This window comes from Ranitomeya variabilis, chromosome 4 (assembly GCF_051348905.1).
Source record: "Ranitomeya variabilis isolate aRanVar5 chromosome 4, aRanVar5.hap1, whole genome shotgun sequence".
In the NCBI taxonomy this organism is placed as follows: Eukaryota; Metazoa; Chordata; class Amphibia; order Anura; family Dendrobatidae; genus Ranitomeya; species Ranitomeya variabilis.
In genome coordinates this window covers 123797038-123817229 of record NC_135235.1, presented here as the reverse complement: position 1 = coordinate 123817229, position 20192 = coordinate 123797038, and the positions used below count along the sequence as shown (strand labels likewise).

The 20192-nt window shown below is 46.5% G+C and overlaps 1 protein-coding gene across 1 annotated transcript in view; it reads left to right on the top strand.

Annotated features, from left to right (window-relative positions):
- The first annotated feature begins 3812 nt into the window (after nucleotides 1–3812).
- Nucleotides 3813–20192, top strand: part of LOC143770023 (transmembrane protein 150A-like) — a 176067-nt gene continuing 159687 nt past the window's right edge. The window contains exon 1 of the mRNA XM_077259196.1: nucleotides 3813–4197. Within this exon, the coding sequence (XP_077115311.1) occupies nucleotides 4118–4197 (80 nt within the window). The 5' untranslated portion in view covers nucleotides 3813–4117. The remainder of the gene's footprint in view (nucleotides 4198–20192) is intronic.

Sequence of the window (20192 nt, the reverse complement as noted above, 5' to 3'; positions counted from 1 at the left end):
AGGTGTGCAGGATTCATTAGTCCTTGCCAGTTGTCAATTGTTGTTGGGAGGTGTTGGACCTCTGCCTGGTTCCTCCTGCCTTTCTGCCAAATCAGCAAAGATAAGTGTCTGTTTTTTTTTTTCCTGTGGCACACATGCTGTGTGCTTCACAATTCAGTGCTCTTCTTTGTGTTTTCTTGTCCAGCTTAGACTGTGTCAATATTTTCTCAGTCTTGTTGGATTCTCTGGAGTGGCAGATATACATTCCATGTCTTTAGTTAGATTGTGGAACTTTTTGTATTATCTGTTGTGGATATTTTTGGAAGGGTTTTAATACTGACCGCCTAGTAATCTGTCCTATCCTTTCCTATTTAGCTAGAGTGGCCTCTTTTGCTAAATCCTGTTTTCTACCTGCGTGTGTCTATTCTTCTCCTACTCACAGTCATTATTCGTGGGGGGCTGCCTATCCTTTGGGGGTCTGCTCTGAGGCAAGATAGCATTCCTATTTCCATCTATAGGGGTATTTAGTCCTCCGGCTGTGTCGAGGTGTCTAGGGTTTGTTAGGCACACCCCACGGCTACTTCTAGTTGCGGTGTTAGTTCAGGATTTGCGGTCAGTACAGGTTCCACCGACTCCAGAGAAAGTTTTCATGCGGCTTCAAGGTCACCAGATCATAACAATTATCAAGGTTCTTATTAGGGTTCCTTCATGATTGACTGGCGTATGCAATCACCTTCTCACTTCCTTCCTGTACCTGAGCTAGTACCACCCCAATTCCGTACAGGCTTTCCTGGCTCAAGAGCACGATGGGCTGCGAGAAATCAGCATATGCCAAGATGGGAGCATCAGTCAGTTCCAACTCCAGGGTCCAAAAAGTTTCCTCTTGTCTAGGGCCCCACTGGATCGGTTATCGCTTAATCCTTCCTGCTGTCCTTCTTAATAGCTCATTCAATGGTGCTGCAGTTTTTGCGAAGTTCCTGATAAACCTTCAATAGTATCCAGCTAGTCCTTACAATGCTCTCAGCTTCCTCAGTGTCATTGTTGTAGGCCACTTTTGCACAGCAGCCACCTTCTCAGTGGTGGGGTAGACTCCTGTGTGCCTCAAATACTCAATCTCCCTCTGAAATAGGTGGCACTTTCGAGGTCTGATCTTCAAGCCTTATCTCTGAAGCCATTCTAGCACCTGTGCCAACCTGGCAAGATGTTCTTCAATGGTGGGAGAGTAGATAATTATGTCGCTGAGGTATATCACAGTGGCTTCAAAATTCAGGTCCCCTAGCCATCTTTCAGTCGGGTTTTAGAACGTCCCTGGCGCACCCTTTAGCTCGAAAGGCTTTTGGTTAAACTCGAATAGCCCCATGGGAAGGAGGCAGTCTCTGAACGGTCCTTTGCTGCTATGGGAACCTGCCAATAACCGCTGGCCAGATCAAGAGACATGAAGTATTTAGCCTTACCCAAAGTGGACAGGAATTCTTATTCAAAATATTTATTGTTTTATAATACACAACAAAAACAAACATATCAACAGGTTCAAACGAACACACCAAATGGCATAGTAACTACTGAAATGTTTAGTTACATGAAAACAAACAACTGCATACGGTATCAACAGTAGTTTACAAAAGACAAAGATTTGTTAAACTAAATAACAACAAGGAAAAGAGAAAAGAGAAGAAATGTTTATAGAGACCACGAGGACATATCACATAGGCAGAGAGAGTATGAACTATGATACCGGCATATCAAATATCGTCAATAGATAACGTAGCAATTATCTTTGCATATTTTGGTACATCAATGAGGATGAGAAGGACTCCCAATGGGACACAAATTCTTTGACCCTTGGCAGGGGGTATGAGTCTCGTATGGTGTAAATATTCAGCTGTCGGTAGTCCACACAGAACCTCAATGTCCCGTTCTTTTTCCAAACTAGTACAATGGCTGTCGCCCAGAAGCTTCGACTCTCCCTTATCACTCCAATCCACATGTGCAACAGCAAGTCTTTTACTTCCTGATACATTTGAGGGGGTTTTCTGCTGATATCGTTCTCGAATGGGGGCTGCGACCCCCGTAGGAATTTCGTGTTAAATGGCTTTAGTACACCGGAATTCGTCATTTTGCTGAGCAAACTACCCTTGATATACCCTTGATAGTTGTAATAGATTTTCTTTCTGCCCCACTTGGACAGAGGCGAATTCCGTGTGTTCCAGAAGATTGCTAACGGTTTGAACTTCACTCCTCATCATCATTCCCCCCTTCTCTGCAGTCTCTCATCATCATCCCCCTTTTTCGCAGAGCTCATCATCACCTCCTCCCTTCTCTGCACAGTCCCTAATCATCACATCCCCCTTCTCAGCACAGCCCCTCATCATTAAACCGCCTTCTCCGCACAACTCATCATCACCCCCCCTTCTCCGACAGCTCATCATTACACCTCCTTCTCTGCACAGCATCATCAACCCCTCTTCTCCGCACAACCGCTCATCATCACACCTCCTTCTCCTCACGGCCCCTCATTATCACCCCCCCTCCGCACTGCCCCTCATCATCACACCCCACTTCTCCACACAGCCCCTCATCATTATTCTTTCTCCGCACAGCCCCTCATCAATATCCCCTCTTCTCTGCACAGCCCCTCATAATCTCCCCTTCTCCACACAGCCCCTCATCATCTCCCCTTCTCCGCATAGTCCCTCATCATTAGCTCCCCTTCTCTGCACAGTCCCTCATCATTATCTCCCCTTCTCCGCACAACTCATCATCACCCCCCTCTCTGACAGCTCATCATCACACCCTCCTTCTCCGCACAGAATCATCAACCTCTCTTCTCCGCACAGCATCATCCCCTCTTCTCCACACAGCCCCTCATCATCACACTCCTTTCTCCTCACAGCCCCTCATTATCACACCCCCCTTCTCCACACTGCCCCTCATCATCACACCCCACTTCTGCACACCGCCCCTCATCAACACACCCCACTTATCCGCAGTCCCTCATCAATCACATCCCACTTCTCCACACAGCCCCTTATCAATATCCCCTCTTCTCTGCACAGCCACTCATCATCTCCCCTTCTCCACACAGCCCCTCAGCCTCTCCCTTTCTCTGCACAACTCATCATCACCCCCCTTCTCCGACAGCTCATCATCACACACTCCTTTTCCGCACAGCATCATCAACCCCTCTTCTCCGCACGGTATCATCATCCTCTCTTCTCCGCACAGCCCCTCATCATCATACCCCCTTCTCCTTACAGACCCTTATTATCACACACCCCCTTCTCCGCACAGCCCCTCACAGTCACACTCCCTTTCTCCGCACAGCCCTTCATCATCTCCCCTTCTCCATGCAGCCTCATTCAAGTAACATCAACTCTTTTACTGTGAAAGCCCACCCAATAAGCATCCCCATACAATTAACAGTGGCCATTTCCCTGTGTCACCCTCCAACATGCAGCCACCCATATACTAACATCATACATGCTTCTTTCTTTGCCTTAGAGCACTCACACTTAGTCCTAAGTTATCATTCCCATCCCCACACAGCTGCATGGTGCAGCCCTCGGTCCCTCAGGATCTCCTGCACACAGCTTGCCTCATCTCACCGCTACTAGTACTACCTGGTATCGGCTCTGCTCTTCTCGTGACATCACACCCTCACAGGAGCAACTCCATTCCAGACTACTAGACTAGTCGCTACCTAGAGGGCTCAGACTGCTCCAGCCAGCCAGACTCCCCCGCCTCTGGGCGGGGCCTGCTCACGCTGCGGGGCGGGGCCTGCTCACCCTGCGGGGCGGGGCCGGGGCGGAGCTCCCTCCCAGCAGTGATACATTGTGCTGTGGCCGCAGGCTGCTGCTCTGAGTGGTCGGGAGATCACAGCCCGGATCGCGTCCCTCGGCTGTACCCTCCGGCCGGGCTGCTGGTGCCTTGGCCCGGGGATCGGAAGGGTGAAGCCTTCTGCCCAGCAGGACGTGCGAGGAGCCGGGGAGCGCCATCCTGGGCTATGGGAGAAGAGCGGCTGAAACTTTTCTGGAGTTATTGGGAGAAGCCTCCACCTGGATCCGGGCGATTTAGACTCGCAGCGCAGTGCTGAAGCCCGGGACAGCCCTCAGCGGGGCAGCGCAGCCTGGGCACCAGCATGCCGCTCTCCAGGATGCCAGGCTGGGTGATCCTGCCCATCACGCTGCCAGCCTTCACCATCACCGGGATGTGGATAGTGTAAGTGCACGGCAGGGGATGGGGGCGGTATAGCCGGGGAGCCTTGATCAAAGGAGTCTTTGTGTTGGAGAGAAAGGTAATGACATGTGTGCAACATCTTGGGGAGGAGTGTGGGCTGCTCCGTGCCCCCCGGGGGATGCCATGGCCCCAGCAATGCCTGCCAGTCCTGGCACCTTCATCCTGTCACTGCTGTCAGCAGATGGTCTGCAGCCGCCTGCCATGTAGGGGGGGGATAATACTAGGTGGTCCCAGAGGGTCATAGACCGGCCCAGTATGAGCCCTGCCATCCAGAATGGCGCTGCCACAACCCTGGCATACAGAATGGCGCTGCCACAACCCTGGCATACGGCCCGCGCCAAATGTGTGCTTGTCAGAATGTATGACTGATCGGAACTGTGATATTTCTGATATTTAGCTGCTTGTCCACCATTTCCTTACAGGCGGCATTGTAGGTAGTGGTGACGGGGTGTATGGAGCTGTTGGGCTATGTTCACATGTTGTGTGGGTTTTTATATGCAAATTTAAAGCTGCCTTATTAGTAATGTTTTATACTCCTAGTGATATTATTTCTGGGTAGTGCTGCCGGACCCCCGCTCACTTTACAGCCATGTCGCCCTCCAGTCTGTGTTTCCGTGTAAATGATTCTCTGTAACAAATGTTTGTAGACTTCAATTGTCCGCTATAAGGGCACAGGAATAGTTGTGCCATCACTGACGGCTCTGTGCGTTATTAGGAGGCTGACTTGCATTCGATGCTGCAGTTGTTTTTGTGTTTTGGTTTTTTTATTATTCGTCCAGTTTTATTCACGGCTGAAGTTTTCCTTTCTATATTCGTCAGTTTCTTTTTTTTCTGTTTCTTTCGGGTTTAACAAAAATAAAAAAATTACAAGAATAAAATACAATGCGGTGCCCTGATGTGAATAAGCTTAAAAAGTTATAAAACTGGCCCAAAAATGGGCGCTGAAGTGTTATTGAAAGGGTTAAATGACTTTGGGCCACTGAGATCACACTGCAGACACACAGGTCAAGCTGCCCGCCATCAAATTCAGGTCACTTCAGCCTGGCCTAAATGTGTTCTGGGCATCAGAACTGGCATAAGAGTGGGCAGACGGGCGATTTGGAGAAGTGGTGTTTTTCGGGGTTCAATGACTGAGACGCTGCTCTCACACCAGTATACATACATAGTGATGGCCCGCATCAAATTCAGGACACTATAGCCTGGACTGATGTGCTCGGGGCATCAGAACGGCGGGCAAATAGCCACTCTTCACAGATTTGAATAAGTAACTGATGTTTTTCAGGCGATAAATGACTTTGGGCCTCTGGTCTTCTAACACCAGCACAAAATGGGAAGATCCATATAAATCCGTCTTCTTTCAGACTGACCGGAGTGGCTGCTGATGAAAAAAGCTGCATCTAAGTTGTTAAATTGCAACTTTGTACTGATCTGAATAAGTTAGATATTTCTTTTAAGGGTTAAAGGTGTTGTCCCGTCTTAAGCTAAAAGTCTGCAGTCTCTCTCTGTGAGTCTGTGACTGCAGACTTGTGAGTCCTTACATCGCACTGCTCACTGTGAGGATTCTCCAGTGCCATTGCTGGGAGTGTTACCACAAAGCTGTAATTCTCCCACATGCTGTCACATCCCGACTAAATGGATGCGGCAAGTGAAGTATGAAAGTATAATGCACCTCCTGTGGTCCTCCATATAATATTCTGCACAGGCCATAGTTCTCCATATTGGTATAATACACAGGCCATAGTTCTCCAAGAGCTGATGGGTCTGTGCGTGCAATACACTTCAACTGGATGTGCGTCCAAGGACATGCATCCGGTTGAATTCGTCTGGCGCTGCTGCGACCATAGTCATTATGCCCCTGACTGCAGACTTGTAGCTTAAGACCGGACAACCCCTTTCAATAACTTTGGGCTACTGATCTAACTTTGCCAACACGCAGATAGTGATGACTTATATAAAAATCTGCTCCTGGCATTAACCTGGCACCAAAATGGGCTACAATTACTTATTGATTTGAATATCTTGACTCTAATTCTTTAAAGTCACAACTCTGCTGAGGAAAGGGGGTCTTGACTCCAAAGGTTTTCTAGTTTGTGACAAGCTCTGTCATCCGTTACACCAGACATCTTACTTTATCTTTTGGGGTTTCACCTTTGGTTGATGAAGGTCCCACTACGGTCGGAAGATTTCAAGTGTTAGTGATCCTGTTTACATTAATGTCCAATGTTCTTTCCCAAATTCCAGTCACATCTGACAGTGAGGAAAGGGGGGCTGTAGCGCTGGTATTTTTCGTGTTTTTTTTTTTTTTTTTTTTTTTTTCTGGCCACCTTTGTCACAAAACCTGAAGGGAATCCTGAATTCTCATGCACAAGTTACTTGCATTAGATTTGGTGCAGGATGTCAATTCTTTCAGCGTTTTGGCTGCCGTTTTCACTCATTACATATTCAAATCTGTGAAAAGTGTCTATTTGCCCGCCTTATTGCCTGTTCTGATGTCCAGCGCCTGTTTGGACTAGGGTGGAGTGACCTGAATTTCATGGGGGGCTGTCACTATCTAGGTATTGGTGGGGTGAGATCAGTGGCCCAAAGTCATTTAACACCAGTTGCTTATTAAAATCTGTGAAGATTGGCTTTTTGCCCGTTTTTATGCCCAGGTCACATTCTGTCCAGGCTAGATTGATCTGAATTTGATACTGGCCATCACGATCTATGTAATGGTGGTGTGAGATCTGTGGCCCAAAGTAAATTAACCCTTTCTATAATGCCCTTCAGTGCCCTCTTTGGTGCCAGTTCTACAACATTCGTAGCAGCTTTTAAGCGTATCTGGATCCGGGCACCTCCCTGGATTGTATTTTATTATTGTAAGTTTTTTTTTTTTTTTTTTTGTTTTGTCTTTAAACCTGTAAAACACAGAAACAAAATTTCCAAACAAGAAACCAACTTCACAGCCTTGTGACTTGCGTGGCATTCCTATATTCCAATGATTCTAATGATTTTTTAACTTTGCTTCCCTTTGGACTTGCATTTAAGTCATGTGTAAATTGCAACTTGTCTTTTACTTAGCAATGATTATGGTCACCTGGCATGCCTGCGATCTGTTGTGCGTCCACAGTCGCCATATAGCCCGAAGTTGCTCTTTCTGTAATTGACTTGTTGACTCAAACACAATTGTTACAGGTATCATCTCTCTGTGACTTTTACAGCAATACTGCGCCCATTCTAGTGTATTGGGCTGTTCACATTAGTTTTTTTTTTTTGCAAGACTTGTCTGTTTTTGCTCCAAATCATGGATTTAAATTACCCACAGAAGTGTATGTATCACGGACAGCACCCAGGTACAGTCCTTGTGCTGTCCGTGACTAACATAGTGGTAGATGTGAGAGGGTTTGCTAAAAAGAAAACAAAAAAAACATTTAAATATAAAAATCACTGAAGCATGGATGGTGAAAACTGATTCTGAGCAAACTGTAATGAAACTCTGATGCTGAATACTTAAAAATTAAGATCCGTGTTTTTCTACACAAGAAAAATCTGAATGAATGAGTCCTTAGCAGGAGAGGACATCGTCTTCTGTGTTGCATAACTGGGTATAATGATGTGTAAAAATGACCCAAGATGCTGCATTTGTTCCACATTTGTGGCTAGCTGGATGGTTGTTGTCACTGATTTGTTATTGATCTATGGTGCACTTTATTTATTTATTTATTTATTTATTTATTTTAAAACTAGCACAACCAAGAGTTTCCTGCATTTAATAGGCAGCGCTAATAAATTGGGAAGAAAAAGCTCGAACTGCAATATAAGCAGCTGTTCTATAGAGTCTGGCTGTTCCGGTCCAGTCTTTCGTGGCGGCAGCCTATGTACACGCAATGGAGAGACCTGCCAATCAGTGGAGAAGTTGGCCAGGTTTTCCCGTATAATACCCAGTCGGCTTTGTGTAATATGCAAAACATGACTGCAATTGCCCAGCGGGGCTCTGGTTCATGCTGATGGTGGTTCAGGCCACCAGTGATGCGTTCACTGTTGAATTGGCTTTACAAACCTGTCTGTCACCTGCAGCTAGATCTCGTAGCAGAATGTCATAAATGTACTCAACATTGTGTAGGAAAAATGGAGGGGAAGCTGGGAATCAGACTACATAGACAGTGGAGTGACGGGAACAAGTACATGGTGAAGTATAATTACCCACTATCTTGTGGAAAGTAGAATGTATGAATAGCCAGCTTCATACTGTAGTCATAACCAGGGCTTTGGAGTCTGTGTCCATTTTGGTGGTGTCTGTAGAGAATATACAGATTCCTAAAATATATAATTGGGTACAGTAGTTAAGTGCAGGATGTGCTGCAATTTTTTTTCATAAGAATTTGAGAAAGTGATGACATGTCCTTTTAATATCTGTTCTATTCCTGATCTAAGGATCTTGGCTTTTAGTGGAGATGAATCTGTGCTGCACTTTATGCACATTCTCAGTAGTGAGGCAGTGCTGTGGAGTCGGAGACTCTGGGCTGTGGAGGCAGTAAGCCAAACCTCCGACTCCACAGGACTGGTCACTACTGAGCATGTGCATAAAGTGCAGCACAGATTCATCTCCACTAAAAGCTGAGATCCTTAGATCAGGAACAGAACAGACCTTTATAGGACATTTAATGACTCCAAAATTCTTCTAAAAAAAAAAACCTCACAGCACATCCTGCACTGAGCTACTGTACCCAATGTATTATATATTTTGGGAGTCGGTCCACTTTATACCAACTCCATGATTCCAACTCCACAGCTCTGGTCGGAGTTGTGGAGTCGAGTCAGAGAAATTGAGGAGTCTGATGGTTGGCTTACCGACTCCACAGCCCTGGTCATAACGGAAGAAAGCTTACCGTACCACTTATATTTTGGATGGTTCCTCTGAAGGTCTTTACAGTTTTCTTGGAATAGTTTGGATAGTTCTCCTGTATACGGTACTGTCTATGGACCTTGGGGGCTCATGTACATGGCTGTTTTTATGGCTCCCTCTCCCATGGAAGCAGTCATGACTCCATAGTGGTGCATTATCTGCTCTACTTCTGTTAACCTTTTGTATGAAATTAGAGATAATTTGTTTTAAACTTTGCTTTTAAATGGAATCTGTCAGCAGGATTCCCCCCCCCCCCCCCAAACTTTTAATGCGCAGGCAGCCATATTGATGACAAGTGTAGTATCCCTTTACATGGCCAGTCCGTTTCTCCATTGCTGAGGAAGCGAGGTTTTATTCCTGACTGACAGCCTCGGTTTTGACTTTAGGAAAAGGATCGATTGTCAAACAGGAGGAGGCAGCGCTGGGCGAGAAATAGAGCTGGAGTTACAGAGGCTTCAGATCTACCATAGCTCTTTAGCTTCATTTGCATATCAATTCAAACACCACTTTTCAGTAACAAAGGAAAGTATTCACCATGTAAAGGGATTACTGCGTTTGTCTTTCAGTTACTGTATATGTGCATGTAAATAGTCTGGGGTGGGAAATCCTGCTGATAAGTTCTTTTAGAGGGAAAAACGGATACTTTTTATTGCTCTCATTTGGTTTTCTAGTTTCTGCATAAAATACTGTCTCTGATTTCTAAATAAGTTGTCAAAAAAAATCATTCAGGTTGGTAACATATGCTGCCATATGTATTGCCTGCTTCTAGTGAGCAAAACTTTCATATGCGCGGTAATCTGTTTATAAACCAAGCTTAAAGTATAGTAGTTTAACCCAAGGGTTTAGTTGCTGTTGACATGGACGTTGTGTATACAGATATAACCTTTCCACAAGGGGATGTTGGTAAATAAGCCCCCAGGGATGATGGTGAGTGTGTGTCCCAAGGAATGTAGAAAACAAATAAAAGCACTCCTTTGTGTACCTCTGCTTGGTACAATATAAGAAATAATCTAAATCCTGGGCAAATTGGTCACTGTAGGTACTGCCATTGCTTCTAGATGGAATGTTTGTAAATTATGTAGAAGCCCACAATCATTGTGAATGATGGTCATCCAAAGAACACAAGGGTCTCCATATAGTGTGGACATGTAAATTTATCAAGACAAAAAAAGCTGGACCACCTATACCATGTATTGGAAGCTGTTGTCTTGCGTATGTGTAATTAAAATCTGAAAGCCCATAACCTGCGACCCATTCCCCCATACCCCTTTGATTTGTTGTATTGTGGTCATCAGTTAATTCTGTCAGTGTGGCGTACACCTATCGATAATTCGGTAATCATTAACCATACTGAGTGTATCTGTACAGGTTCTGAGTTATCCGGCCAAATAACTATTGGATTGTTTTTAAAATGCTTCCAATTTTTAAGGCTGCATTCAAACATGTATACAGTAATGTGTGTTTTTTTTTTTTTTTTTTTCTTATTTATTTTTCCCCTGGTATTAAATCTAATCCCATTGCTCGTTGTCTGACTTAATTTGCATCAATTGTGTTGAACAGGTTCTGGAGCCAGATCAGTGATATGGACACCAGTCTGTTGCACAACTATCTACCGTATATTAGCTTTATTTATTATGCATTTCTTACATGGCACTATCTCATTCTGCAGTGCTTTACATACATTATCATCGCTGTCCCCAATGGGGCTCACAATCTACATTTTAAAGGGAACCTGTCACCCCGTTTTTTTTCAATATGAGGTAAAAATAGTGTTCAATAGGGCCCGAGCTGTGCTGGACAATAGTGCCTTTATTATCCCCTGATTCCCCACCTTTGCTGCCAAATACCTTAGTAAAGTCGCCGTTTTCGGCTGTCAATCACGCAGGTCTGGTCAAAAGGGCGTGGTGAAATGGCTGTTTCTCCCCCACCTCTTGCTTATCTTCCCGGCGTTGGCGTAGTGTTTTGCGCATGCGCAACAGCCGAATGCACTGCGCAACGGCAAAAAAAGTGCGCGATCTTTGTTATTCAGAGGTATATAGGTGGGGGTGGCCAGTTCGCATCTCAGCTTCAGGAAAATGGCCACCGCGATCTCCATCTGCGCACGCGCGGCATCCCGCAGCCATTTTCCTGAAGCCCCGGGAAGGAGAGCACTCCATCTGTGCACGTGCGGCCTCAGGAAGATGGCCGCCCCCACCGATAAACCTCTGAATAACACAGATCGCGCACTTTTTTTGCCGTTGCGCAGTGCATTCAGCTGTTGCGCATGCGCAAAACACTACGCCAACGCCACGAAGATAAGCAAGAGGTGGGGGAGAAACAGCCATTTCACCACGCCCTTTTGACCAGACCAGCGTGATTGACAGGCGAAAACGGCGACTTTACTAAGGTATTTTGGCAGCAAAGGTGGGGAATCGGGGGATAATAAAGGCACTATTGTCCAGCACAGCTCAGGCCTTATTGAACACTATTTTTACATCATATTGAAAAAACGGGGTGACAGGTTCCCTTTAATGTCTTTGGAAGGTGGGAGGAAACCCACACAAACACAGGGAGAACATACAAACTCCTTGCAGATGTTGTCCTTGGTTGGGTTTGAACCCAGGACTGCAGCTCTGCAAGGCTGCAGTGCTAACCACTGAGCCACCGTGCTGCACTATCCACTTATTAATAGGTCACACTAGCAGTATTTGTCAAAACCAGGAGTGGGTGATAAATACAGAAGTGTTGACGTGTTTCTATTATACTTTTTATCTGATTGTTCCACTCCTGATTTTTAGCTTAAAAATATTGATGTAAAATACTGACCAAATAAATACTGAACGTGGCTTTAAGCATAAAACGTCTGGCCAGACACCATTGATGTGTTGTGGATTTTTAGGCTATGTTCACACGATCCTTTTTTCGCTGTGGAATTTTCAGGTCCTGATTTGGGAAAACCGCAGTGCAAAACCTGCGGTGGTTTTCACTGCGGTTTTCAGTCCTTTTTCTACTGCGGATTCCACTGCGGGTTTCCAGCTGCATTTTCCTATTGGTGCAGGTGGAAACCCGCAGCGGAATCCGCAGAAAAAATTGACATGGTACTTCTTTTTTTCCGCAGAAAATCAGCGCAGATTTTCCAGCGGAAAAAAGGAACGTGGGAACAGCGGTTTTCTTTTTCCATAGGGTAACATTGTACTGTACCCTGCATGGAAAAAGGATGCGGATCCGCAGCTGCAAATCCGCTGCGGATCCGCAGCGAAAACCGCATCGTGTGAACAAGCCCTTAATCTGGTTTTCTAGGCAAGAAATCTGCAGCGTTATAATGAATAAATGCAAGAAATCACGAATGCGGCCATACTTGTCATTGTGAGTTCTTCACTTAAAAGCTGAAGCAAAGTACAATTCTAAATATTAAATGAGCCATGTAAAAGATCTGCTGAAATAAGTGCTTGGAGTTATATAATTGTGTATGAATATCCAAATGTTTGATACTTAAAAACACAATCCAGGCATGTTCTGACTTTCGTACACAAGATGTTTAAAAAAAAAAAAAAGCGCGTGGTAGAGATTTAGTATCTTTTTTTTTTTTTTTTTGAATGGGAGAACTGGTGCTTCACACAATATCGTAATGATTGGTTAACGGTGTATGTATTTTCTGAGACTTTTTTTTTTTTTTTTTGTGACACATTGTACTTCATGACAGTGGTAACATTTGGTTCGATAGGACTTGAGTTTATTTGTGAAAAATTGGAAATTTGGCAAAAATGTTGAAAATTTTTTAACTTTCAAACTTTTAATTTTTATGCCCATAAGCTAGAGTTGTATCACGTAAAGTAGTCGGAAATGTTATTTAATAACTATTTTTTTTATCAACACAATTTTTGGAACTTTTTTTTTTTTTGTTAGGAAATAAGAAGGGTTAAAAGTTGACTAACGATTTCTCATTTTTCCAACAAAATTTACAAAACAATTTGTCAGGGAATACTACTTTTGAGGCACAGTGCAAAACTCAGAAGGGAAGAAATGCCATATTGGAGTTCAGATTTTGCTAGAATGTTATAGTAGTTATATTCTTTTACATGGGGGCAGTATTATAGTATATTGTACATAGGGAGTAGTATTGTAGTTATATTCTTGCACATAAGGGCAGTATTATAGTAATATTCTTGTACATAGGGGCAGCATTATAGTAGTTATATTCTTGCAAATAAGGGCAGTATTATAGTAGTTATATTCCTGTACATAGGGGGCCCCATGTGTGGCTGTACTGTACTACCTAGCCACACAGCGAGACTCTGTAGGAATGGAGCGCTATTTGCCTCCTGGAGCTCAGATTTTCCTAGAATAGTTTGCGGACTCCTTATACAAAGCCCCTAAGCGCTAGAAGAGCAGTATTTTCAGGTCAAGTGACTCAATTTTGGAAATGGTACACCTTTTGGGAATTTACCTACAGGTGTAGTGATCTTGACACCATGGGTGCTTTCCAGAAACCAGCAGCAGTGGATGTTGCAGAGTGAAAACTGCAAACTGCCGTTGTAGTGACAAGATCATTGTTTCTGGAGACACGCACCCATAAACTAGGCGGGCTATCATAGCTACAGAAATGCCAAACATGTGGATGCTAAGTGTGGTTTAGGCACACTGGGGCTCAGAAAGAAGAGAAGGATTTGGTAATGTAGAATTTGCTGAATTTCTCTTAAGGGCGAGCAGCCATTTAGCCTTTTCAGAGCCTTTCGAAATACCAGTAACGTGGAAGCCCCTTGTGTTTTAGTTGACAAATGACTGACCTGAATGGGGACTTGTTTTTTTTTTTTTTTTTTTTTATTTATTTTTTTTAAGCTTTTGTTATGAACTTTTATATAACATTTCGGACTACATTTTTATCGGTCGTCCATGACAGCACTACGGAGAGAGGGGATCCGCCCTTCAGGAACAGGAAACCTACAGATACATAAGGGCGGCACCTCTCCCACGCATCAGTTGGTTTCCTGTTCCTGGAGGACAGGATTCCCTGCAGATACGACTTCGTTTCTCCTATCAATACCCAGGCCGGCTGTCCGACCCAGGTAGCGAGGGGGTCTCCTACCTCGGGCAGTGCGGGTCCCTGGAAGCGCCACGGTGGGTCCGGGTAGGGCTCCACGACAGTGAGCGGTGCAGTGTGGAGCGACGTCCGGAGGAGGTCCATCCCCAGTGGTCAGCAGGTGAGTATGTCCCCCCCCCGGGGTCCGCTCTCCCCCCTGGGCCTCGGTCTTCCCCACTCTGATCCCCGTCGGTGCGGTGCAGCGCGGCGTCCTGTGTGCTCCTTTTGATTCGGGACCGGAGCTGGGGGTCGGACGCCGGCCTCTGCCGCGGTCACCGCGGGGCTGCGGCCGTGGAAGCGGCGGTGGCGTAGCGGGGGGGCGGCTGGATGGTCCGGCGGCACCGTTCCCCAGCTTCCGGGCACGTTTCTGAGCGTTCTGCCCGAAACCGGAAGTGACGCGCAGGGGGCGGGGCCAAGACCGGAAGTCAAACGCCGGCCGGTTTTTTTCTAAAAACGCCGCTGTCCTGCATGCGGCGGGGGCGGGGGGGGGGGGCGTTTGGGTGCAGGGGGGGGTGGAGCAGTCACCTGCAAGTCGGGGGGGTGGATTTGGCCACACACCTGCACTGATTCCGGATCCAGGGGAGGGCTATTTATAGCCAAACAGAATGCTGCAGCACTGCTTGTGAGCCCATCTTAAGCTATGGATGAGCCGGAAGCTGCCGTCGGTCTGCTGGAGCAGGAGCAGGATGGATCCTCGGAGAAGTCCCATGCGAACCCCCAGCTGAAGACCCGCGGACGCAGTAACCAGACCAGTCGCAGATCTAAGCAGAAGGATCTGGACCGGCCCCCCAGTAATCCGGTACCTACCGCTACTGCCTGGGTAAGAGATCTTCGTGAATGTACCCTGATGCAGTCTTTTCCTATGTTTATTTCCGTAGGGGAAAAAAAGCGCTGGTAAATCAAAAAACAAGGAGTGCGCGCTATGCGCTTGCCCTTTGCCAGACGCCTACCCTAAGAGACTTTGTCAGTCGTGTATACGGCAGACGGTAGGAAATAAATTGATGGGAACACTGATGGCGGTAGCGCCAGATAAATTACATAGCCTTTTTCTCCGCTCCCATAGGTGGCGGAAGAGTCTCCTGATTTCACATCAAGCCTTAGGGAGATTATCAGGAAGGAGGTGAAAGATTCCCTGAAATCCCTGTCCCGGGGGGAGTCTTCCAAAAGAAGAAGGGAGCCTAGCGCCTCAGAGTCGGAGTTGTCCGCTGGCCCTAGTAGGGAGAATGAGTCAGACGCCTCTGTCTCCTCAGCGTCCTCTTCGGAAGAGGAGTCTAACCGGTTCTGTTTCCCATTGGACCAAATGGACAAACTTATTAAGTCAGTTAGATCCACCATGGGGGTGGCTGAGGAAAGGCCAGAACTCTCTACACAGGACCTAATGTTTGGCGGTCTAGACCCTAAAAAACGTAGGTCTTTTCCGCTCAATGACAAGGTCCAGAACCTCATCAAAAGGGAATGGAAAAAACCGGAGAAGAAAGGCTCTTTTCCACCTGCCTTTAAACGCAGATATCCCTTTGAGGACCCCATGGTGAATACATGGGATAAGGCGCCGAAATTGGACGCAGCGGTGTCTAAGGCGTCTAAAAAATCATCTATCCCCTTCGACGACATGGCTTCCCTAAAGGACCCTCTCGATAAGAAGGCTGACTCATTCCTTAAAGGGACATGGGAGATGTCGGCGGGTGCCCTGAGACCTGCTGTAGCGGCGACATGTGCAGCCAGATCGATGATGGTCTGGCTGGATCAGCTAGGGTCTAAGTTGGAAGGCGGTGTTTCCAGAGACTCTATGTTGAAATTCCTGCCAACAATTCAGAATGCCGCTGCCTTTCTCGCGGACGCATCTGCGGATTCGGCAAGAATGGCGGCTAGGGCGGCCGGACTATCAAACGCAGCACGCAGGGCCCTATGGCTGAAATGTTGGCCAGGTGACCTTCAATCCAGATCCCGTCTGTGCTCTATCCCATGCGAAGGGGAATACCTGTTTGGTCCAGTCCTAGACGAACTGCTGGAGAATGCTGGAGACGAGAAGAAAAAGTTTCCCAATCTACCAGCTACCTCTTACAGGCGTCCCTTCACAGGGAAAAGATTCTTTCGGAGGAGACCAGCCAGAGACCAGAGCAGATGGGATGAGAAAAAGAAGAAAGGTACTGGATTTATGTTTGGAGGTGGAGGACGTCAGGAGCCATCCCGTGAGGTCAAAAAACCACCCCAATGACTAGTCGCCCCGGTGGGAGGTAGACTATCTGCCTTCTACCCGGCCTGGTCCAAAATCTCCAGTAGTGATTGGATTTTGGGGTTAATAGCTACGGGTCTGCGGCTAGAGTTCTCCTCCATCCCTCAGAACTTCTTCAGAGTTACCCCACTCAGGTCCTCTCCAGCAGAACAGGCGGCCCTGGAAGCAGAAGTTCACGACCTGCTCAGTAAGAATGTCCTGTCAGAGGTTCCGGAAGGAGAACAGGGTAGAGGATTCTACTCTCCTCTATTTCTAATAAGTAAACCTGATGGCTCCTTCAGAACAATTATTAACCTTAGGGCTCTTAATAATTTCCTGACCGTCCAATCATTTAAGATGGAAACTATTAACACCGCAATAAAGCTGCTGTTTAAAAACTGCTTTATGGTAGTATTGGATTTGAAGGACGCCTATTACCATATCCCCATTTATGCAGGTCACCAACGATACCTGAGGGTGGCGGTAAGGTTGGATGGGGTAATCAGACACTTCCAGTATAGGGCCCTCCCCTTTGGTATATCGGTCGCCCCTCGAGTGTTTACCAAAGTTATGGCGGAGGTTATGGCTCACTTGCATGAGTCCAACATTCTAATAATCCCCTACCTGGACGATCTCCTTATCGTAGGTAAAACGGCGGATCACTGTCTGGAACAGTTACATAAAGTGATGTCTGCTCTGGAGCGTCTGGGGTGGATGCTAAATGTCAAAAAATCACGCTTACAGCCCATGACGGTGCAGCGATTTTTAGGCCTGACCCTGGATTCCCAGGTTCAGGAATGCCGTTTGCCTCAAGAGAAAATTGATCGCCTGCACCTTCAGGTGCTGAATGCCTCTAAAAACCCCACCATGTCCCTTAGAAGAGCCATGTCTCTGTTGGGCTCTCTCTCGTCCTGTATTCCAGCGGTCCGATGGGCCCAGTATCATACGAGGATACTTCAGGGCGAGGTGCTGTTACAACAAAAAAGGTTGGGGGGATGTCTGGAGAGCCTGATGACCCTATCCCAAGACGCTATTATATCCCTCGGATGGTGGCTAGTCCAAGAGAACCTGTCCACAGGGGTCCCCTGGGAATATAATGTAACTCGTATAGTCACCTCGGACGCTAGCCCTTCTGGATGGGGGGCTCACATGGGGGATACATTGATCCAGGGGCTTTGGGATCAGGATCAGATAGAAATGTCTTCCAACCTAAAGGAGTTAACGGCTGTGGAACAGGCAGTTAAATCACTCCTTGTCTATCTACAGGGCCACCACGTGCGGGTATTCTCGGACAATCGGGTCGCCGTGGCATACATAAATCACCAAGGCGGGACTCGTTCCAAATCCCTAATGTGCGTAGCAGATCGTCTATTCCATCTAGCAGAGCAACATCTTCTCTCATTGACGGCTCTTCACATAAGAGGGGCAGAAAACACTACAGCGGATTTCTTAAGCCGCAACACATTGAGGCAGGGGGAGTGGTCCCTGAACGACTCCATCTTCAACCTCATCGTGGAAAGATGGGGTCAACCAGAAATAGACCTGTTTGCCACAAAAGAAAACAGGAAAGTGGCACAATTCTGCTCTCTCAACCCCAGAGAAAATCCTCTGTCAGTAGACGCCCTCCTCATAGACTGGAACTTCAGGCTAGCCTACGCCTTTCCTCCCCTGTCTCTACTTCCTCTGGTGGTGAGGAAAATCAGGAAGGACAAAGCCACAGTGATAATAATTGCCCCCTTCTGGCCCAGAAGGACGTGGTTTCCATGCCTGAGGGCTATGTCGATATCCGACCCATGGGTCTTGCCAGACATCCCGGATCTCCTGTCCCAGGGCCCAGTCTACCATCCTCGGGCGGTTGGCCTTCATCTGACGGCGTGGATTTTGAGCGGGCGCTGTTAAAGGATAGGGGGTTCTCTCCGGGCCTCATTAACACTATACTGAAGAGCAGAAAAATAATCACCACAAAGATTTGTTAGGATCTGGAAGAGGTTCCTTCAAAACTCGGGGGTAATAGCTGGTCAGTCAATACCAATAGACCAGATTTTAGAATTCTTACAGAAAGGGTTAGATATGGGGTTATCCCCAAATACACTTAAAGTGCAGGTATCAGCCTTAGGGGCCCTCTTTGGCTGCAACATTGCTGAGAATCACTGGGTCAGCAGATTCATCAGAGCGACAAAACGGTCCAGGCCAATGGTGAAGAATAGGGTCATGCCATGGGACCTGAACCTAGTCCTCTCAGCCATGACAGAGGCCCCATTTGAGCCAATTGCATCAGCCTCTATTAAAAATGTATCCCTTAAAGTAGCCTTCCTGGTGGCCCTAACATCGGCGCGTAGGATAGGCGACATCCAAGCATTATCCAGGGTTCCCCCTTACATGCAGCTTAGGGATGATAGAGTGATACTATCCCCTGATCCAGCATATCTTCCTAAGGTAGTGTCCAGGTTCCACAGAACACAGGAAATAGTTCTTCCATCTTTCCTCCCCAATCCTACTAACGATAAGGAAAGGAAGCTACACACTTTAGATGTAAAAAGATGTATCCTGGAATATCTGGCAGTAACTGATCCCTGGAAGATAGATAACGCCCTATTCGTGTCCTATCAGGGTAGTAGGAAGGGTCACAGGGCATCAAAATCTACTTTAGCTAGATGGATCAGGGAGGCTATCTCACTGGCATACATCTCAAAGGGCAAGCCGGCGCCTGAAGGTCTGAAAGCGCATTCCACTAGAACTATGGCGGCTTCGTGGGCGGAAAGATTGGAGGTGTCGATCGACCAAATTTGTAAGGCTGCTACTTGGTCTTCTCCACACACATTCTATAACCATTATAGATTGAACTTGGGTGCCTCTTCTGACCTTTCGTTTGGTGTAAGGGTGCTGCAAGCTGTAGTCCCTCCCTAGTTAGTTACTCTCTGTAATTCTCTCCGTAGTGCTGTCATGGACGACCGATAAAGTCTTAGTTACTCACCGGTTAACGGTGTTTTTCGGAGTCCATGACAGCACCTGTACATACCCTCCCGTCTTCTTAAGTTCTGGGTGTACACCTCTTCCTTTATTTATATAATTCACGGGTAGTGAATAGTTAGTTATTTGTATCATTGTTTATTATGTATGCTATTAACCTTGGTGGTCCTCTTGTGCTCTGTAAACCAACTGATGCGTGGGAGAGGTGCCGCCCTTATGTATCTGTAGGTTTCCTGTTCCTGAAGGGCGGATCCCCTCTCTCCGTAGTGCTGTCATGGACTCCGAAAAACACCGTTAACCGGTGAGTAACTAAGACTATCCTGCGGTCTACGCTGAGCACTTACTTTGGGGTTTCCATCTAAACCTCTGACTGATGTGATTCAAATGAAACCCAGAAGGGTCCATAGACTATAATGAGGCAGCAGAGTTACTCTGCACTCTGTTTAGCCTCTTTTCAGCGGTATCCTTCTTTGCACAAGTACACTGTAGCCGAATGCACTATTATGCACACCTAAAAAGACGGACACTGCTAGATCATAGGTCAGACGGCGTCCACAGTGCCTCCATTAGCCTCAATATATAGAATCTTCCATGGGAGTTCTGTCTGAATTGCGTATTCCAGAGATTTGTGTGGAAACCCGGTGTAAGCCCTCGGTGTCTAACGCAGGACAAAAGTGAGCCGAACCTTACTGCGATCTTTGGGAGGCAGAATGAAAAAATCATCAGCAGGTAATTCTTTTTTTTTTTTTTTTTTTTTTTTTTACACACCAGTCCTCATGTAGTATAAGTGATTAGATTACTTTATTCTTCTGTTCAGTACGATTTACAGTGATACCACATGTGTATAGTTT